The sequence below is a fragment of the Manis pentadactyla genome, chromosome 9, assembly GCF_030020395.1.
Source record: "Manis pentadactyla isolate mManPen7 chromosome 9, mManPen7.hap1, whole genome shotgun sequence".
NCBI lineage: Eukaryota > Metazoa > Chordata > Mammalia > Pholidota > Manidae > Manis > Manis pentadactyla.
Genome location: NC_080027.1, coordinates 104,548,180 through 104,571,475, shown reverse-complemented (window position 1 = coordinate 104,571,475; position 23,296 = coordinate 104,548,180). Strand labels below are relative to the sequence as shown.

The 23,296-nt window shown below is 34.0% G+C and overlaps 1 protein-coding gene across 6 annotated transcripts in view; it reads left to right on the top strand.

Moving 5' to 3' along the window:
• COP1 (COP1 E3 ubiquitin ligase) overlaps positions 1-23,296 on the top strand; it is a 214,678-nt gene that overhangs the window by 7,957 nt on the left and 183,425 nt on the right. For all 6 annotated transcript variants that reach the window (XM_036918080.2, XM_036918082.2, XM_036918084.2 and 3 more), the window contains exons 2-3: positions 13,858-13,917; positions 19,279-19,376. In XM_036918080.2, coding sequence (XP_036773975.1) covers positions 13,858-13,917; positions 19,279-19,376 — 158 coding nt within the window. The remainder of the gene's footprint in view (positions 1-13,857; positions 13,918-19,278; positions 19,377-23,296) is intronic.

The window sequence follows — 23,296 nt, the reverse complement described above, 5'->3', positions numbered from 1 at the left end:
TTGGTTATGTCTCCTTTTCTGTCAGCTTTTGCTTCACATATTTTGAAGCTCTGTTAGTAGTAGGATGCACACATTTAGAGTTAGTGAACTGATTTTATCATTTTGAAGTGGCCCTCTTTATTCCTGGTAGTATTTATTCTGAGATCTAGTTAGTTTGATATTAAAATAGCCTCTCCAGCTTTCTTTTTTGTGTTTACATGGCATGTTTTTGTTTTTTTGTCCTTCGCTACTTCTGTATCTGTCTTCATATTCAAAGTAGTTTTCTTATAGATAGCATATGGTTGAGTCTTTTTTATTTAATATGACAATTTGCTTTTTAATTAGTTTGGTTAGACTTTACATTTTACCATAATTATGATATGCTTGGTTTTTTGTATATATCTTTTTTGCTCTTTGTTTTCTGTTTGTTCCTTTTATTCCTTTCCTCTCTTTTTTCCTTCTTTTCCTGCCTTCTTTTGGATTAATGGGGTATTTTAAGATTCCAATTTTATTTCCACTGTTGACATATTAGTGATAGTTGTGTGGGGTGTGTGTATGTTTGGGTAGGAGTACTTGCTCTAGGATTTACAATTCCCGTTTTTAACTTCTCACATTCTATCTTCGAATAATGTTACATCATTTCATGTCCAATATAAACATTTCTCAATAGAATGCTTCCATTTTGTAGGATCCATTGCATTACTCCCTCATGACCAGACGTGTAAGTTCTCAATTTTTAAAAAATAAGGTAAAGTTCATGCATCATAAAATTTACCATTTTACCACTTAAAGTGTACAATTCAGTGATTGTACATTCACAGTGTTGTGCAGCCATCACCATTATCTAATTCAAGAACATTTTCATCATACCTAAAGGAAACCGTTTAACCATTAAGTAGTCACACTCCTCTTCCTTTTTCCTTGGCAACCACTAATTTACTTTGTTACTATAGATTTGTCTATCTGGACATTTCATATAAATAGAATCACAGTATGTGGTATTTTGTGTCTGCCCGCTTCACTTAGCATAATGTTTCTAAGGTTCATCTGTGTTGTAGTGTGTATTCCTTTTTATGGTTAAGTAATATTCCATTTTAATCAATAGACCACATTTCCTTTATCCATTCATTGGTTAATGAACATGTGGGTTGTTTCCATTTTTTATTTATTATGAATAATGTTCCCACAAATATTTGTGTAGAAGTTTTTGTTTGAACAAAATGTTTTCCAGGCTCTGTCATATTTACCTAGGAGTATAATTGCTAAAATCATATAGTAGTTCTATGTTTAACACTTTGAGGAACTGCCAAACTTTCACAGAGGCTACACAGTTTTACACTTCCATGAGCACTGTGCAAGGCTTTCAGTTTCTCTACATTCTCACCAACATGCATTATTTTTCTTTTACTTATAACCAGTGTGGTGGGTATAAAGAGTTATCTCATTTTGGTTTTGATTTTATTTCCTATTGACTTGTGATGTTGAGGATCTTCTTATGGATTTATTGGCCATTTTTGTAATACTTTATAAAGGTTCTGTTTTGATCATCAGTAGTTTACTTGGGGCAGTTAACAGTATATTTCTTGTAAAGTTCAGAGAAAAGTTGTGGTCCCAATTTAAACCATTTTGTTGAGTGCATTTTCTGTAGAGATGTATATGTTATTTGTGGTATTTGGATTTTAAGTTCAATAATAGAAGACTAATTAGATTATATTTTGTTTTCTACTGTGTTTTTAAAATAAAACTTACTGAAACAATTTCTTTACAAAGTTACTTTAAAAACTCTAGATAGGGTTACAAGGGACACATCTTCCATGAAATCATTCCCAAAGGAGATTTCTTTCACCCTTGGATAATATGATGGGGATGTTGTCTCTCAGATGTGGTACCTCCTCTGTTTATGCTCCTTATAACAGAATTTCTGTTTCTATAGCCCCTCCTATATAGGCATCTGTGTTTTCTTCTCTGTGACTTGATGTCTTCTTCCCCAGGTGATTGGTCTGTGATGGGTTTCTTCTGAAGTGTGACTTACAGCAGTTACATCTCATTGGAGTTTGCTTGAAAGCATATTTTGGGCCAATCATATTTTCTGTCTTAGGAATTTGAAATAAAAAAAATCACCTGAGTTGGCCTATTTTAATTAAAGGGCTGTGTATTGCAAGCTGGTATCCTTGAGAAGCAGAAGAAAATGCTGTTAGTTACGTTATGGTAGAGCACTAGTGAAGATCTGTATTCCATATTCCTGTGCTGAGTTTCTAGATGTACCCTGAATCCAACACTACAGCTCCTATGAGGTCTGGTCCTAGTGTTTATAGGAGATATTTCTAATTGCTTCAGCTATTTTATAACTACACAGGCCTAAACAAAATTCTCCAACTCCAAGCCTTTGATAGTGGTTAGAACTGATGCTCTATTTGAGTAGGAGCCTTGGGAATGCATGAATGGAATAAGGTCCAGGAAGAGACTGAGAATGTATTGGGGTGATTTTCATGCTGGGAGGAATCAGTAGTAGCACTTCTTGGTCATATTTGGTTCCCTGACCAAATCTACTTTTTTTTTGTGGATACCAGAAACTGACACCCCTGCTTATTTTTTCATGCCTATTACTTGAGATATTTACTATAGTGTCCTTTCTTTCCTAGCCCATAGTGGTCTCATCCTTTTTAAAGTTCTGCCCCTGAATCCCACCCTTCCCCCCACCTCTTAAGATTGCATTATTAAATTATAGGGTCTAAAAAGCTTGCCTTCTATTCCTTTTCTTCCCTCCTTTCCTGTCCTTATTCATAGAATCTGTGACATAAGACAGTGTTAAACAGTGTTAGACAGTGCTAATGTTTCATAATGGAGATATGTTAGGGAGGAATCTCTTTACAAAATGCCAAATAAATTTGATTTCTTGTTTTGAAAAAAAGGGACGTTTAAGTTTTTTAGGTCTTTTTATCATATCAAATGAAATTAGAAAGGAGTGAGGTGATGGGACAGAGGCTGGAGCTTAACTGCCTCCTGGGAAGATTGGTGCTGGGGATCAAGTATTATCAGTCCAGGAGGGATTTAAGGTTTATTTTTTCCTTTTTACTCACTTATTTGTCTTTCAGTCCAGAATACAGTTAGGGCCAATTGAGAATGGAGGATGGCTTGGGGATGGTCACGCAACTGCTAATGAAGGGACGGAAGGAAGCTATAGAAATACCAAGTTTTGGACATTTTCAGAGGACAGAAGAAACTTCCTGTGGCTACTGACTTTTGCTGGATGTCTTTCTTCTTGAAAGGTTGAAGGGTGTATATACATTTCAACATACTCGAAATAATTTTTTCCAAGGTCTTCTATATGCTGATAGTGATTTTAATTTTCAGTCACAGTGATGCATATTATTTGATTCCTTTATCTTCTGAGAACATAGCATGAGGCAAAGGGCACTGGACTTGGATTTAAAAACCCTGAGTTTAACTTTGGGCAATGATTGACTTGGAGTCTGTTTCTTCAAGTTGAGATACAGCAGTATTCCATTATAGTATTGTGAGATTTAGAGCATGTAATACATGTAGAAAGACACTGTAAACTATAAAATCGCCAAAAGAATCTGGTGGTATTTGCTAGGGTTTGGCATTTGGTACCAAAATATCAAAGTGGTTCTTTGGTATTATTTAGGTAAGATGTAACCACTCTTTGTTTTCCTGAATGAATCTAGATTGTGCCTGGCTCTAATTATTTGGTAATGTTACGATTTTTAAAGTTTAATCTTTGAAAGATTGAATATTTGGTTAGTTAGAACCAATACTACTTTGATAAGCATTATGGAGTTAGTGTCAGTACTAAAATATACATGGATTATACAATGTGCTTATCTTATTGGAGAGTTCTGAGATAATACTTTGTACCATTTGTAAGTTTGAATACTGCCTGTGAAGCCGATAACGAATACAAAAATTAGGGGGATTACAAATAGGGCATTGAATAAAAATGAAGCCTGTGAGTCAAACTGATTGTGATATGACCCTTTCTTAACTGAGATGATGTTTCCTTATAAATACAAAATAAATTTTTAAAAATAATTTTCTGTTTCTGTTCTGTATTGTTGGTTTTTAAACACAATTAAATAACATAGATAACCTTTCCTCAGGCTTAAGGTTATGCAGTATATCTGCCCTTAATTTTGGCAGTTGTATGGAAGTGATGTCACAAGATTCAGTTGAAGAACATTATTTTAATAAAACAATAAAAAATAAAAGTTCAAAATAATCACTAGTAATAGTGATTTGAATGGAACTAGTGGGGTCAGCTTTATAGTATATCAAAGTTCTACAAGGGGTTGCAAAATCAGATGTCTACTATAGCCATCTTATTTTCTCTTAAATTATTATCCATGATGCTTATTTGCTTCTGTGTTCCTTCTTTTTCTTTATTTCTTAAACTTTCCTGAGTTCTTTCACCTCTTTTCAAATAATGTTTTCTTCTTAACAACTGGTTTCTGAGGTTTTCTAGTTGTGCATTTTCTTTTTCTTCCAATGATTTAATCATTTTATTTCTTTCAGTCCATTTGAAGTATTAGATTATAATTTCCATTTGTATTGTTGCTGTGTTCCTGTTCTGCTTTCATTGTTTCTAGGTATGTTATTATGTTCCTTAGTCAACTGTGAGTTTGTTCTGCTGTTTTGAGGTGATTAACCATAAGAGAAAATATATTTTATATTTATGTTTATTGTTACCATTTTTAGAGCTCTTTATTTCATTGTGTAAATTTTCTGTCTGGCTTTATATTTCTTCTACCACTGGAACTTACATTATTATATCTTGTAGTGAAGGTCTGTGTACAGTGACTTCTTTTCATTTGTTTGAAAATGATATCATTTTACTTTGATTTTTTAAAGATATTTTTGTTGGCTGTAAATCCTGAGTTTACAGTTTTTCTTTCACTACAGTTAACCCTTGAAAAATATGGGTTTGAAATGCACAGGTCCACTCATACATGGATTTTTTTTTTCAACGAGTATATTGGAAAGTATTTTGGAGATCTGTAATAATTTGAAAAAATTCATAGATGAACCACGTGGTCTAGAAATATTGAAAAAAATTAAGAAAATACGTCATGAATGCATTAAAATATATGTAGACACTAGTTTATTTATCATTTACTACCATAAAATCAACAGTAGGCTATTTGTAGTTAAATTTTTGGGTAGTCAGAAGTTACATGCAGATTTTTGACTTGCTGGTGGTTGGTGTCTCTAATGCCCACATATTCAACTGTAGTTTAAAGAAGTCACTCCATTATTATTATTATTGTTATTTTTTGACTACATGTGCTATAATTCTTATCTTTCTTCTATGTGATGTGTCTTTTTTCTATGACTGCCTTTAAGATTTTTTATCTTTGGTTTTAGCAGTTTAAATGTAGTATGTGTGTCAGGGCGCTTTTTATTTTTAAAAATTCTCTTTGGGGTTTTCTGAGCTACTTGGGTGTGTCGTATGATGTGTTTTATTATTTTAAAAAAATCAGCTATTTATTTTTTCTGATCCATTATCTTTGTCTCTTTCTATGACTTGAGTTACACATGTTAGGCCATCTGATATTTCCTGCATCTCTTGGGTAGTCTGTTTTCTTTTTTCTTTTTCCCTTTGTGTTTTAATTTAGATAATGTCTGTTGACCTATCCTATCTTCAGATTCACTGCTTTTTTCCTTAACTTGTGTTTCATGTATTGACGAGCCCATGGAAATAATCCTTTCTCTCTGATGTTGTGTTTTTAAAATTTCTAGCAATTGCATTTTACTTTCTCTTGTGGTTTCCATGTCTTCTGCTATATAGGCAATACATATATATATATATATATATATATATATATATATACTTACTGTATTTTTCAACTTTAGAGTCCCAGTTGTTTCTTTATATATCTTCCATTTTCCTTCTCATTTTATTCATGTGTTCCTTTAAATCATTGAACATATTTGTAAGATATGTTTTGAAACCCTTGTCTACAAATTCTATTATCTATCTCTTTGTTTATATTTACTGTTTTTTCTCCTGCTTATGGTTCACATTTTCCTGGTATTTCATATGTTTAATATTTTTATTGGATAGTGGACATTGAAAATTTCCCATTATTGAGTGATGGATTTTGTTTTCTTCCTTTAAGAGCATTTGTTCTGGCAGGAAGTTAAGTTACATGCAGATCAGTTTGATCCTTTTGAGGATTTTTTTTTTTTAAGTTTAAGGATTTTTTTTCTTAAATGGGGAATTACGAGGCACCATTTTCATTATGAGCTAGACTTAACTAGCTCCACTACTAATGACTCTTCTGGGGTCTCTTGAATGTCCTGTATTTTATAGCTCCCTGGTCAGTTTTTAACTGATCTGGTGAAATTTTACCCTGGGCATATATGACCAGTATTCAGCACAAACTTGAGGAGAACCCTGTGTAGGTTTCTAGAATTCCTTTTCCTTGTAGCTCCTCCTCTCTGGTGTCCTGCCCTGTTAATTCTTTTCCCTTTACTCTTCCTAAACTCAGTGAGATTGCGGTGCTCTGCTGTGTTCTTCCTTGAGTCTGTGACTGTTTTTGTGAAGGCAGAAAGCTGGGCCTGTGGTGGCTCATTGGTCCCCCTCCCCAGAGCTCTCAGTCTGTGCTGTCACTGTCCATGGTCTGAAGGCAAGCAGTTGTTTCATTATCCCCCCTAATTCTTCCCCCACCCATTTTTTTACCCATATACAGTAAGAGAAAATCTGCTTGTAGTTAAATTTTGATCTCAAGTGCAGAGTGAACAAACCATGTTTCATGTTGTCCGTTGACCCATCCAAAGCTTTTCTCTTTTTGCTTTGTTTTGTCATATTTCTTTGATTTTAAGTTGAACTTTTTTTCTTCCTTTACACTTTGACATATATGAAAATTGGGTTATGTTTTATAGGTGATGGAATTTTTAAAAGTTCCTGTTGGCCAGGTGGCAGTTATTTTGTGCAGATATGTAAACAGAATATGCCTGCTTCAAAACTTCAATATAGGTTCTAGAAGATTGGAAGAACATCTCTAGGACAACTAGGAATTTCTGTTTTATTCCCTCTGCTAGATATTTCTATGTGGGAGTGAGGGGTGGAGGAGATTCTGGGATGCGGTGAATGGTTAGCAATGTTCCTAAAGCTGACATCAGATGTGGATTAGCTGGCTATATGTTAAACCTGGTGTAACATCCCAGTACCAATAGCATTTAGTTCTATTATGAATTCTCTTAATAATTGCTGCCTCACAAAGTAATGGACAATATATTATGTGGAAAAATATGGGTATTAGTGACTTAGTCAAAAAGTGATTCAGAAAAATCAAATGCTGAAGAATAAGAATTTAGGGAAGTTCTGTTTATTTGTGTGTATGTGTATTTTTTTCACAAAAGTGATATATGATAACATTTAAGTTTAAAAGAGCTTTTTAGAGAAGCAAAAAATAAAATTCCTAACTGATAAGCTGTTATCATAGCTTAATTGGCAGAGTTGTTCCCTTTTTCATAGTATATAATGGTACATCTATCTTATTGATGACATTCTTAGATTGTATTGCATAAGGATGATTACATTCCTTGCCCCACTTCATTTCTTATTCCCTGACCTCTTCTCTTGGTTTCCTATTCTTTTGGGGTTTATATATATTTTTTGAATATATATATCACTGTGAGGTATGAACATAACATGTTTTAAATTTATGTAAATTGTATTGTGTCACATATCTCATTTTCATTTCTATTTTTACTTGTCAAAACATCTAGCCATGTTGCTCCATGTAACTTTAGTTCATTCCTTCTGACTGTTGCTTGACATTTTATAGTATATATCCAAGCATGTTTTATTTCTCTATTTTAGTAATTATGAGCATTAAGGCTGCCTCTTAATTCCCTGCTACTCCCAACAAGTGTCTGGCTTGTTGCAGGTGTCCTTATACATATTCCATGTTGACAGATGTGAACGCTTCCCTTAGCTATATATATATACACACACGCACACATATATGTATACACAGCCACATATACACAAACACGTGTACACATTTACATATACTCAGGGACTCAAATGTGTAGATATATGTACTTGTACCTATTTACAGGTATATATCATCTCAAGAGTGGGACTACTGGGGTCATAAGTATATAATTACTCAGTGTAGATTGCTTGCTAGAATATCTCTGAATATTCTTGTTTCTCCATACCCTCCCAACATACTTGGTATCCCAATTTTTCTGATAATTTAATGGTAATAAAGTATTATTTTATTCTAGTTTGCATTTTTTGATTATTCATGAGTTGGAACATCTTCCTCTATACTTGAAAGGCAGTGTGTTTTCCCCTTGTGTGAGTTAGGAATTCACATTCTTTCCCATTTTTTTCCTATTGAAATTTTGGTCTTGTATGTTGATGTGTAAGAGTTGATTGTGTTTTCGTTCTGCAGGCAAATTGAGCCACACCAGCATGGGCTTAATCCATTTGTGATTTCTTCCCCCTTTCTGATGATGCCATTGTGTCAGGGGTCCATAAAGTTTTGGGGGTTTGTAAACATTTTGGGGGGTCTGTATAAAGTTCTGGAGGTGATATAAAATTTCAAGTGTCAGTGTAATGCTTGACTGGCTGCCAATTCATATACTTGTTATGATGCCTATCCTTGTGCTTAGATCATCTAGCTTATCCTCCTTGAATGCTATGGATTGGCAGGTTGTAAATAGATTGTTTGCAGTTTTTCCCAGAATCTACTCTGGGTGTGTTCTTGCCTTTTAAAATTGGTAAGAGTTAGTGGTGTTTTGTTAGGGTTTTCTCTTTATTTTTATAATTTCTGTGATAATTCATCCCTTTATTGGGAAGTGGCATGGTTAGTCCGTCTTTATCTTGCTTTGTTCTATTCTGCATGTTTCTAATAGGAATTCCTTAAAGTTTTTAGTTTGGGTGGATTCCATTCTTCCCACAATTCTATCATTGATGCAGATTTTTCCATATTCTCTTTGTATTCTGCCATTTTTGCATATCATATATCAGGAATTGTACTGAGTACCTCATAGATATTTTGTTAATCAGTACAGTGATTTTATGATGTAAGTATCATGCCATTTATACAAATGAGGAAATAGGACTAGAGAGATTAAACTCCTGGCCCAAATTTGGAAAGCTGTGGGTGGCATAGATAAGATTAATTTCAGCTGAATTCCATTTTTGCTTGAGTTCTTGACCTTTAAAGTGGTTAAAAAGCTAGCTTTTGTTGATAAAGACTTCTCTTATTCTAAGTAAGAACTGAGGAGGCTTCTCTTTAGTTCACAAGTTACTCAGAAGCCATTCCTTAAAAGCTGCTAGTTTGGGGCTCTCTTGTCCCCTCCTGGCATGAGCCAGGAGCTCTATTCTCTCACTTTATTTAAAAAAAAAAAAGGCTGCTAGTTTAAAGTGATCTGATAGTAATTTTTAGGTATTTGCATACAAGTTTTAGTAGTAGGGGGAATACATTACATGTCGTATAATGTCTTTTTTTCTTTCCTGCCTGTCTTTTTAAAAAGAATAAACTATAATGAATGAAATAAACCTATTGTCAGTTCTTCTAGTTTTCAAGTCAAACTCCTTGATTGATTTTTCTCTCATACCCAACATCTAATCCATAGCAAACCAAACAAAGCTCTACCATCAAACTGTATCTAGCTAGGATCTGATTGCTTCTTACTAACCCCACTACTATCACCCTAATTTAATCCAGCACCATTTCTCACATGTATTCTTATAATTTTTTATTTTTACAATTGCTTCCCTTTAGTCTCCTTTAAACATAAGAGGTAGACTGATCTGGTTCATCACAGTGCCAAATCTTGTCACTCCTCTCTTCCAGGTTCTCCAGTGAATTCCTTTTTAATTTACTGTAAAAGCCAAAGTCCTTAACATGATTCAGAGAGTTCTTTGACATGGCCTTTTATTGTCCCTCTGGCCTTATCTTTATTATTTTTCCACTTGCTTATTCTACTCTACACTGGCCACCTTGCTAATTTTTGAAATGGCTGTATACTCCTACCTCAGGACATGCTACTGGGTTGCTGTGCCCCAGATTTCTGTGCAGACCATTTCCCTACTACCTTGAAACAGTTATTCCAGTGTCAACTTCTCATGAGGCTTTCCCAACCCAACACTTCCTATCCCTCTTTCCTGCTTAATTTTTTTTTCTTACCACTATCTAACCTTAGTATATAAGGTCTTTCTTACTTATCTTGTTTGTGTCCATCTTTCCACTAGATTGTAGAACCATGAAGGGATTTTTGTTTGTTTTATTCACTTCTATATGTTTGGTTATGTAGTCTGTTACTGATATGTAATATGTTGAGTGTGTGAATATTTTAAAAATTGTGGAATTTTCTGGGAGTATTTATAAGTATTTAAAGTTGGTTCATTCTAGGTGCTGGGGTCAGTTCTAACATGTCCTTTGGTAACACTGTTGGAAATCTGGACTGAGAGATTAGACTGTTATGACATTTTTCATCTTGCTTCTGAGCTTCATTTAATGTAGCATAAAGCAGTGATGTTGGTATTATTACTTAAAATTATAAACATGGTTAGTTTGGGAACAGAAAAATCTCTTTCCCTGAATCTTTAAAATTCTATATTAAAGCTGCTGTTTAAAAGGTTAATGTATTAATATCTAGACCCTCTGTGATAGAAAACTTGGATATTCGCTGTAGTCCACTTAACAGTTGAGTTTTAGGAATTAATCAGTATTGAAACTGAGGAGTTTCATCCAAGGGGACTTTTTTTTTTTTTTATCAAAACAACTATGGAGTAATTAAGATAGTGTGGTATTGGTAAAAGATAGATTAGTATAACAGAATAGAGAGCCCAGAAATAGACCCACATAAATACAGTCAGCTAATCTTTGGCAATGGAGCAAAGGCAATCAATGGAGAAAAGGTTTTCAACAAATGGTACAGAAACAACTGGACATCCACATGCAAAAAAACAAATCTAGACACAGACCTTATGTCAGTTGCCAAAATTAACTTAAAATGTATCACAGATCTAAATATAAAATGTAAAACTATAAAACTGGAAGATAACATAAGGGAAATATAACCTTGAATTTAGTGATAACATCTTAGTTACATTAAAGGTATGATCTATGAAAGAAAGGATCAACAAACAGAACTTTAAAATTAAAAATTTCTGCTTTGCAAGATGAAAAGATTAGCTACAGATTTGGAGAAAATATTTGCAAAAGACATGTTTTATAAAGGACTTGTATCTAAAATATACAAAGAACTCTTAAAACTCAGCAGTAAGACAACAACCCAATTAAAAAAAAAAAATGGGCCAAAGACCTCAATAAACACTTCACCAAAGAAGGTATATAGATGGCAATTGAGTATATGAAAAGATGCTCCATATCATGTCATTAGGGAAATACAAAAGCAAAATGATAGTGAGACATTATTATACACCTGTCAGTATGGCTAAAATCCCAAGCACTAGCACCACCAAAAACTGAGGAGGATGTGGAGCAACAGAATTCTCATTCTTTGCTTCTGGGAATGAAAAATGTTACAGCTGCTTTGGAAGACAATTTGGTGGTTTCTTATAAAATTAAACATACTATTAACTCTACAGTTCAGTAATCACTTCCATTGGTATTTACCCAAATAAGTTGAAAAATTATGTCCAACACAAAAACCTGTACCTGGATACTTGTAGCAGCTTTATTCATAACTGCTGAATCTTGGAAGCAGCCAAGATGTCACTCAGTAGGTTAATGGATAAACTATAGTACATCCAGACAATATAGTGTTATTTAGAGGTAAAAAGAAATGAGCTATTGAGCCATGAACAGGCATGGGGAAACCTTAAATTCATTTTACTAAGTGAAAGAAGCCAATCAGAAGAGGCTACACACTGTATGATCCCAAGTATATAACATTCTGGAAAGGACAGAAGTATGGAGACAATTAAAAGTCATTAGTTGTGGGAGAGGGGAAAGAGGTGAATAGACAGGATTTTTAGGGCAGTCAAAATTAAGTCTGTGATGCTATAATAAAGGATATATGTTGTTATACTTTTGTCCAAACCCACAGAAGGTATAACACAAAGTAGATTATGGACTTCGTGTGATTGCGATGTGTTAGTGTAGTTCATCCTTGGTCAAGAAAAAAAAAGTAACATTCTGGTGAGGGATGCTGATCATAGGGGATGCTATGCATGTATGTGGGCAGGGGATATATGGGGAATCTTTATGCTATGCATGTATAGGGGCAGGGAATATATGGGGACTCTGTACCTTCCCCTCAATTTTGTTGTAAACCTAAAACTCTAAAAAAAAAAAAAAAGTCTTTATAAAAGGGTGTGGGGGATAAATGTTGCTTCCACTCTGGGTTTTGAGCCCTAAGTAACTGCCTGAGCACTCAGCAGCAACTGTACCTATCAGATAAAACCTGTCCATCCCAGATCTGTTCTTCAGCACCCTTCAGCCACAGACGGGTCACAGAACATCCTGCTCAGCTCATCCACACACTGTCAGTAGGGACCCCAGCCCTGCTTCCTTAATTCTTAGCTAACAAGAGGAAGATGGACATTGTTTAAAAAGAGAAGTTACCAAATCCCCACATTACGAGACTGTTCTTTCTTAGACTAGCAGAATAAAGGCTAATAAACCCAGTGGAGTTGTAAGTCAATGTACTACACGTGGTCAAACTCTGAGCTTGTGTAGTGTTGAGATCTTATAACTTTTTATAACCTCACACTCTTCAGACAATATTTATGCCTAGATTTTTCTTGAAGGAATAGGTATTTTTAATTAACAGTTTAAATGTCATGCATCATCAGTTAAGGGTTGGATTCATATGCCAGTAAAAGATAACTTGATAAATACTGCCTTAAGCAAGTCAGGATTTACTTTTCTCATGTAGTATGAAGTTCATGGGATGCAGTTGCTCAAGGATGTAATCAGGGAACTGTATTCTGTCTTCCTAGCTTAAGTTTTTGTGTTCATGGTCACAAGATGGTTGTTTCTCTGAAGATTTCATCAGTTTTTGGAAGGAAAAAGAAACATAAAGGGAAATCTCTTTATAAGATGTTGCATTTTTTTGGAAGAAACAGTGGCCCTCTCACAGGTTTTTACTACCTTTTGTTGGCCAGAACTATGTCATAGTTGGTATGACTTGATATTTAACTCAGTATCTGGAATTAGTATAGCATAGTGGTTAAAAACATGGATCTGAGTTTGAAAATTGGCTGTTACTTCCTAGCTGTGTGACTTTATAACTTCTTTGTGCCTCAATTTCCTCATCTATAAAATGCATCTTGTAGTAGGTACCTACTAACACTGCAATGTTGAAAGGATTAAATGAACTGATACAGTCATTTTTAAAATGGTTATCATTTGTGCTCTTCTAAGTATTAGCTTTCGTTAATGTTCATTACCTAGAAGAATTATTGAAATTGTATTTCTAAACCTATCATTTAGGGAATTAGATTTCTTTGAGATAGGAAATAAAGAGGGCTTTTAGATGAGCAGTTCTGGGTACGTGCGTTTTGAGTAGAGGGATAGTTGAAGAAGATGGTAGAACTTTCTTAAGAACTCTCGTGATTGCATTGCACTATTAAAAATTATGGGCAGTTCAAAGTATTGGGGCCGTTTTAATTTAATCATTTAATTCGTTGTACAGTTTGATGGCCCTTAGGGTCATCCTGGACAAGTTGTCATTGTTACCAGCAATCCTCTATAAAGTTCTTTCAGTTCTATAGAAATATCATCTTTCTTTGATAGAATGTTCAAAGACTTAGCTATGTATTGAAATATGATTTTTTGTGGTATTGTTACTGACCTTTTCCAATTTGTAATCACTCTACTTAAAAAAAAAAAAGTATCAATTATTTTTCTTTTTTCTTTTTAGCCCTATCTGCTTTGATATGATTGAGGAAGCATACATGACGAAATGTGGCCACAGCTTTTGGTAAGACTATTTTATTTAGCAAAATTGTTTTTTGGCAATTTTTAACTTGTGTGTAAATATAGCCAGTTTTGTTTTTTAACTACAAGATAACTAGTTTCGGTTATCTTGTAATCATATTTCCTTTGACTGAGATAGCTTTAGAGGTGCAGCAGCTCAAGGCAGTAGCATATGGGTGGTGCATGATTTCTGTGAAATGCTTAGATTTACCATAGGCCTGCAGATGGATTTTAAAAACTTGTTTGATTATTAATTATTAAGGAGGTTTGATTGATCTGTGGGGGTGCTGGGTAGTCAGCTTGAAGCATGAAAACACCTTTCTCACTTGTGGGGATAGGTGTGAGGACCAATAAAGCAGGCTAGATGGTCATTGGAAAAGGATATAGAGTATTGGCAAGTTCTGTGTTCTCTTTAATACTTTGCTCAGTGGTATCTTTAGGTTATACGTCACATTAATCTGTGTATTTAAAAAAAATTTTCATTGTGGTAAAATAACACATCAACACAAAATTTACCATCTTATCCATTTTTAAGTTGAGTAATACTATGTTTACATTGTTGTGCAATCAGCCCCCAGAACATTTTTCTCTTGCAAAAATGAAACTCCATACCCATAAAACAACTCCCATTTCTCCCTTCTCCTAGCCTCTGTCAATCCCTATTTTACTTTCTGTTTCTATGAATTTGACTTCTCTGGGTAGCCCATGTAGATGGAATCAAACAGTATCTGTCTTTTTGTGACTGGGTTATTTCACTTAGCATGATGTCCTCGGGTTTCATCCCTGTTGCAGCAGGTGTCACAATTTCTTTTTTCAGGTGACTATTTAATATATATATCATTTTTTGTTTGTCCATTCATCTGTTGATGGACACTTGGGTTGTTTTCACCTCTTAATTGTTATTAACAATGCTGCTTTGAAGATTGGGGTTTAAATATTCCTTGAGATCCTTCAGGTCTTTTGTGTGTATAATTATGGATTCACTGGATCATATGGTAATTCAATGTCGAATTTTTTGAGGAACCTCTGTAATGTTTTCCATAGCTATAGTATTTTACATTCCCACCAAAAGTGCACAAGGAATCTGGTTTTTCACATCCTCAGCAACACTTATTTCATGTTTGGGTTTTTTTTTTTTAAATAGTAGTCATCCTAGTGGGTGTGTAATTTGTATAGTTTAATTCCTTTTGTTTGTTTGCTTTGATTTTTGATTGGGGGTGGTATTTTCTACCTGCAGTCAATCATCTCCGTAAATTACTTACACTGCTAATACGTATTTTCAGCTTAGTACTTCTGTTGTGTTCTAATAGTCCTTCTATTCCAATTCATGTTGAAGGTAGATCCATAATTTTATGCTGAAGTTGAATATGGTATCTGGTAGGTTGATATCCATTAGCAAGAAGAGTACTGGGTGTTATTACCAGTACATAAATCCTCTGGTTTATTCTGGAGTGTGGTACTTCATTGACAGATATATCCAATCTACCAGGCATTTAAAAAGAAGTTTAGAATAAAAATAGCTTTCTTAGCTTGCATTGTCTATGTTCTTTATTAAAATAAGAGCCATATATATTCTTGGCAATAAAAACTTGTACTGTACAGAAAGATTTAATATGAAATGTAAATGTCTCCCTTCTCCTTGTCCACCTCTTCAAAGGTTATTGCTGGTAAGGAGTGATTGTGTGTTCTTTCAGAATCTTTCTGCTGGTTTTTTAAAAAAAAGGCAATCTGGGGGCTTTCTTAAATAATTTTTATTTCCTGGTATATCATTGTATTGACGTTATTATGGTTCATGAATTATGTTCTGCTGTATATTGCTACTGAAATTCCCATCATGTGGGTCTTGCTTTTAAGTTTATATATATATATATATATACACATATATAGTCTTGTTCTTTCCAGGCTGATCGTTTAGTAGTAGTGTTCTTTTGGTCCAACTGGTCCAGCACCTTAGCATTCCATAGGAAACCATGTACTTCTCTTAGAGACTTCAGATTTTGATTATTCTGGAAATTGTGTGATTTGGTAATTCTTTGTTAAGGGTGCCTATCCTGGGTTTTGTAGTATTTAGCAGTATCCTTGGCCTCTACTTAGTAGCAACCTGTCTCCCTACAGTGTGTTAATCAAAAATGTCTCCAGACATTGCAGCACATCACTTAGGGAACAAAATTGCCCTCAGTTGAGAACTATTGATGTAGAGCTAAAAGAACAAGTTCTTGAAGCTCAAGATTCTGGTTCTGGCTCTAAAACTTACCTTTGTCAAGTCACTGAACTTTTCTCTTGACTGCTACTGCTCTGTAATTTCCATTCTCTTCTATTCCTTTACCTCCTCTTTTACAGATTTAAAGGTGTTGAAGTGTGATGGAGCTTGTAAAGTGAGGTTTTAATTTTTTTCTAACTGCCCTTCTCTAACTTATATGTTCATGGTGGCATTTTGAAAAGTAATTCAATAGTCTTCTCAATCAGATCAGTAATCTTGCTTCACTATGTTATGAAGTATAATAAATTACTGATTGACTTTTTAATTAGAGAGGACTGGCATTTTTAGTGAGTCCTATAATCTTCATGGTGTGTCTTTACATCATTGTTGAAAATCTCCATTGGTTTCTTAAATATCCTTTTTCCTTCATATACAAAGAGTTGATGCTTTGAACTGTGTTTTAATTCAAGTTATTATGTTTTAATCTGATGTGAATGCATTTTAAAATACCTACCAGAGAGCAAGTTTTGGTAGGGTAGATGCCATAATGTTGGCAGGAGCTAATAAACCTGGAGGCTGGCATTCCCACTGTAAGGCTTGCTGAACTGTGAGACATTTTTTGCACTTCTCTTTAAAGCAAAAGCTCACAGTTATTTACCCTGTCCTAATTTCTGAGGCTCATGGAACTTCAGTTATTAGCACTAGTCTGTTGTATCAACTCTTCGCTTACTTGAACCCTGGCTGGTAATTGGTAGCCAAGCAGTTAACACCATTTCAAGTCTCCATCCAAATTAACACTAAATCACATTGGACCTCATCAACTGTTTATCCCTTGTCCCACTTACAAATGCTAAGTCTTTCCTAGTAACAGGTTAAGACACTTCATTCATTCCCACCTGATAGTGAACCTGCTGTTAGCTGTAGTCTAACTGAGACTCAGTGATATAATTTTAAAAAATCTGACTTCTATATGGTATAGATAAAAGGTTTGCTCTTTCTCTTTCCCCCTTTGGTGCCTCCAGCTTGTCCCCTGCACCATGCTTCTGAGACCTCACGTCTACCTGCCAAGTCCTTATTTGTTATTTGCTTCATTACAAATTAATTATTAACAGGATGTCCTCAGCATTGTCATCTAGCATACCTGTGATCAGGCCTGGGTATCACATTGCCCTTTGGGACTTCTGACTAATCCATCGTCTTACACCTTATTATTAGTTTTTCTTTATACCTGGTTTTGTGTATGACCACTGGTACTGATTTGTCCTTGCTGTTTTTATAGTCCCTTCTTTTTTCAAGAATTTTTTGATTATGTACAGTTTTTACATCTATGCATCCCTATTTACACAGATAGAAAAATATATTTTGTAGATAGGTATATACTTAATAGAAGCAACAGAGCAGCCATATTCATCTATAGAGAGCTAGTCATTTTTTTAGAGAACTAGTAATTCTTTATTGTCTGATATACACTTAATAGAGGACCTAGGCATCCGTTTATGTCAGCACACTGTGGTACTGAATAATTTTTAAAAGAGTTTTAGTGTGAGTAGCTTTTGAAAATTTCTCAAGTAGACCCAAGATATATAGATAATATATATATATGTTAGGCATTTAATCTTTGTGCCTGTGCCAAAGACCTCTGTTAAATTGATCCTTTATAACAGATTCCTTTTTACTTATCTTGAAAGTAAGCAATTTGAGATTAAAAAGTGGTTGATAAGCAGAATGGAGAAACTTGCTTGGATGTAGGTTTTTGTTTTGATAAGTTGAAGGGAAGTAGGTAGATATGAAAATCAGCTTCAGATGGTAAGGCTGAAGTAAATTTACAGTAATCTGGATGCAGAATAAAAAAGGTGCTGTCTTTTTAAGAATCTTTATAAAACTCCTTTGTAATTTCTTAGAAAAAATTATTTCTTGATTGGTAGAAACAATTCATGTTTACTGGAGAAACTTAGATATTTATTAAGAAAAGTTTCCCAAAATTATACAACCCAGAGACATACACTGTTAGCATTATGGTGAAGTCTTTTTCAATTTATTTAAAATGTACAAATACACACTTTCTTTTAACAAATGGGATTATACTGTATCTGTGGTGTTACAGATAATCATTTTTATTCAATATAGTGATACAGTGACTTTTTCTAATGTCAGTTTAATATTTGTGGTTTAGTTGAATGATATTTAAAAACTTTATTACAGTTTAAGATAATACACAATTATAAAAGTCAAACTTCAGAAATATATGATATGAGGGGAAATTTCTTATAAATCATGTCTCCTGTTCTATTAGTAGTTATTAGATTATTTTTATGGCATGGTTACATATTACAATATGATTTTTTTTTGGCTGTATACATTGCATTGGATTGATGTTTACAAATGTATTGAGACAATTTCTTAGTGTTTTGGTTGCTTCTGATTTACCGACAACCTTGAATTAAACACTTTTCTACATATATATATATCTGCTTATTTCCTTAGAATAAATGCGTAAAAGTAAAATCACTTCATCAAAGGGGATGTACAGCCTTAAGGTTTTCTGTACAACTTGCCTTCTAGAAAAGTTGTAGCAGTTACAATTCCTGTAACAGAACATCAGATTGTTCATATCCACATGTACTCCTTAACTCTAACAGTGTTTTATTTTTCCATTCTGATTGGTTAAAAACTAGTATCTATAATTGTAAATCAATTTTTCATCCTAGTGAAGGTGATTTTCTCATGCTTATTGACTGCTTTTTGTCCTGTTGATTTTTGTATTCTTTTATTTGTGAATGAGTTCTTTTTTTTTGTTAAGGATATTAGCACTCAAAGAACATAAATAGTCTGCTTAACTAAATCATAGGTATTTCTTTTTTCTGGTGGTGTTATATAATATTGAAATTGCATAAACTTAAAGTTTATAGTACATCTTTTAAAATTTTATGTACAGTAGACTTTTTTCAAGTTTATTTTTAAATAACTTTTGTATACTATGATCTAATAATGGCCTGTGTATCTTCTTTACTATGTAAAAATACAAGTTGAAATAAATTTGATAACTGTTAGATTACTTATGTGGAAAAGGAGAAATAGAAGACTAATTAATTAATATGTGTTATTTCATGACCAGTTTATTCATCTGATTTAATCAGACCTATTTTATTTTTTCTCCGCTAATAGCTACAAGTGTATTCATCAGAGTTTGGAAGATAACAATAGATGCCCCAAGTGTAACTATGTTGTGGATAATATTGACCATCTGTATCCTAATTTCTTGGGTGAGTCTTTGGAAAGATTTTTTATTTCTTTAAATATTGTTTCCCAAAAGTGTGTGCTAGCACTTAAAACGTAGCTTTAGAGGTAAGCAGGTTTCTATTTCCTACTCACCAGAGTGTTTTCCCAGTCTTCCTTGGGTTGTGACATGGATTCCGTGCCATATTCTTGTTAGTACCATATTGTGTTATTTTTAAATTTCACTAAAAAAAACTAACATAACTATTAGATTTTTACATAGATGGCTGAACAGAATGTGAGGCTGAAGAGGAATGCCAGAGGCTCAGAATACCTGTGTCTTCATACAGTATTGTTCATTCCTGCTGTTTCTGCTTCTGGGGTCCAAAGTGAGAAGCAATGAAGGAAAGAGTTAAGGGAGAGGGGAAAAGGGGGAAAAAGCTTGGATATGAGGATTTCTGGATAGGGGAAGAGAGTCTGTGACCTGGGGAGGAATTGGAAAGTTAGAACATGTTGAAAGATCTTAGGAAAAAAAGAAGTATGATATTCTTCAGGGCTGGACGTCATGGGCTAGATTAGGTAGAAAGAAATCAGAGTCCTGCAAAGCAGAATCCTTTGTCCCTGAACTTCACAGACTGATGCTGCTGTGTGGGCCCTAGAATCACTTTTCTATCAGTCGACATAATTTTGGAAAACTATCTTCTTTGGGATGTCAAATATAGAATAGAATCTAATGTTCTGAAGATTTTGGTACTTAACAAAATTTTAAGACAAATTCCTTAATGAGTTCTTAAGTTAGAAATTCTGTTATGTGAATTTCTAAATAGAGAACACTATATACTAATATGAAGAATATAAAATATAGTGCTGTTTTAGTTGGAAAGTGGCTTCATACATTTTATATATACATACACACACACACACACACACACACACACACACACTCTGGAATATCCAGTGAACAATGAAGTCACAATTATTCAGTTTCTAAGCTAGAATTTATCTTGGGTATGATCTAGTTTTTAACCTCTTTTTATGGGTAAAAAATTGTTTTTTGGGTAATGGGAGTGTATTTTATGCCAGTATTTGAAGCCTTTTAATTATAATGCAACTTCCAATGTTATTATATATTATCCATGGAAATAACATTCCTTCCTGATACACATTTTTGTTTTTTTGCCTTGCAGTCTTTATCTTTGTACAGTGATGGTCAAATACTTATGTTCCCTCAGTAGGTTAATAAAGGACTATGTCTCCCATGAACTGAGATTTCAGGTCTGTTTCTGAAAGTAGACTACCACTTGTTTTTTTCTATACTGAAAAAAATTTTCTAACTTACTTATTTCCATTGCTTCAGATTAAAATAACATAATTTGTACAGTGCCTGCACTTCTTGGTTGGATTAAGAAGACCTTGAGCCTTTTAAAAGACAGGTTTCCTCTGAACATATACAAAGTAAATATATGCTACACAGTTCTGAATTACTCTAGGTAGCCTTGTACTTTTTTTATTGATAGGTTTTCTTCACTTTTAATGCTGCTTTACATTTAAGCTGAGTCATGGGTAGAGGGTTGGACTACCCATTTTCTGTATAAATGTTTTCAAACCTTTTTTTTTGGCTTTGGTCACCCATATAAAAATCTGAAAAATGAAGTATTTCTTCACAACTGATACCCATTTAAATTAGCATCCAAAATCTTTATAAGTTTAAGCTGTAAACTTAGTTTGTAAAGGATGTAAACTTATAAAAGATGTGATTTTAAGAGTTGTAAATATGGTTATTTAAAAATAAAAGTTTTAGTATTTTTAAAATGTATCCAATGGAGTGTAAGTATCATAGTGATTTCATACTAATCAGTGATTTGAAAGCACTTTTCCCTAACAATGAGTACTTAAATTATTTTTCTTTGAATTTCTACTTAAATTGTATATTGCCTACATAATTTTATCCTTGTATAAGGTATTTTCATTCTTGAAATTCTTATTGACCTATCTGTACTACTTTTCTGTAACAGAAGGTATATAAGTATCAATTACAGACTTAGAAGTATCTTTCAAACAATTTTCTATTTAATATTTTAAAAACAAATATTTTTTCTGGGTGGTTATTAGATTTACTAGCAGCATGTAATTAATCAAATAGATAATTACAAATTTTATAAAGTACTAGACAAAAAAACTTATTGCAAATATGCTGCTTAATGTTTGATGGTGCCCTTCTCCTCAGTTAGGTCCAGTAATAGCTGTTGATGGCCATTAGTATGAAAAGGACTCAGTTTCATTTGTATTCTTTTTATAATTTATTTAGAATCATCAGATTAAAAAAAATTCAGATATAATTGATATATAACATTGTGTAATTGAAGACTTTTCCTTTATATTTTTAAAACACCTGGGTCTTAAGAAACTTTGCTTACATAAATAAGTTGATGGGTATTCAAGAAATTTTGTTACAGCAGTGTCACTCAGTTCTTTGACCTCCTTCTGAATTATGTGCTTAAAAAACCATTTACTGGTCTATTGTCAACAAATTTTTTTTAATGCCCTATTAGATAATAAGTCAAGTCCTTTTTTCAATTTTAATGAAAGCAAAGAATTGGATGTCAAACATTCAAAAAGGATTTGGTTTTCTGGTCATTAGAGTTAATACAGTTTTTTGTCAAGACAGATATTTTGATTTTTCCTTTCCTGCCCTAAGCACGGTACTATAGTCCTTCTTTTACTGACTTGCCTCCCCCTATATCTTCTTCTACATTCCACAGTATTTTATTCCCCTCTACTCTCCACTGTCTACATACTTAGTCTTCTTTCCATTCTCCTTGGTGTTGAGAGCTCTCTTTTTTTCCTGATTCTGGAAGGCTCATGCAAGGTGAGCAGGTGTTTGGTCCCATCTCCACTCCCCACCTCTGCAACTGGTCTCCTCTACTACTGGCAGGGCTTGCTCCCTTGCTCTTCCTGTACCTCTGTTGTTCAAGATCTCTCTAGGTACCTGCCCTTCTCTCTTTCCCTCCTTCCTTTCCTTCTCTCTTGAGCAGTCCCTTTATTTTAGCTTTCTTTGTCTGTATATAAAATTGGTAAATTGAATTTTCTTATTTCCCTAATGAATGACCCTCTCACTCTTTAATTTTAAGGGGGAACATGTGCATAAAGTTTAAAGTCCTTGTTTAAAAAGTAGCTAATGCATGACAAATCAAAAAGTCTACAGACTGAAAGATCTCTGAAATATAAAAGTTTATTGAGCCTTTACAGATACAGCCAGAAACAGGACTGAATCCTGGGCCAGAAGTTTCTGCTTCACCAGCAGCAAGACCAGTTTCTCAGAAGCAACTTGTCTTCCCTACTCAAGACACAGGGGACATTTATGAGGGAGTCTCAAGGAAAGAAAGTTGTTTAAATTTATAGTAGCTATAGATAAAGAAGGTGGGTGGGCTAAAGTGAAGAGGGGAAGGTCTGGGGATAGGTGGCTAGTCCCTAGAGAAGAGTCATGCATGGTTGATGATGAGGCACTGTTCATGTGCAAGGGGGAATGCAGTGGTTCCAGGCACCTTCTGTATAGTTGCTGAAATGACTTCATTCAGGAATGGGGGGAGTTTCTGGTTAGCTATGGCCCACTGCTATTGACTGATTACCTTCTCTTGTCTCTCCCCTGTTCTCTGTTCCTTATGTCACTTAATTTTAGGTCATCTCAGAATTTTTCCTTATACATTTAACATCCTTACTATTGCCAGGCACTGTTCTAAGTGCTTCATGTAAGTTAACTCATTTAATTCTCAGTCCTGTGAGATAGATACTGTTGTTGTCATCCTCCTTCCTCATGTGTGGAAACTGGCACAGAGAAGTCAAATATCTTGCATAAAGTTACATGGCCAGTAAGTCGTGGCATTGGAATTTGGTCCTGTTCAGTCTGGCTCAAGAGTATTTGCTTTTACTATACTCTCCTACCTCTAAAAAGACAGTTGCTAGAATG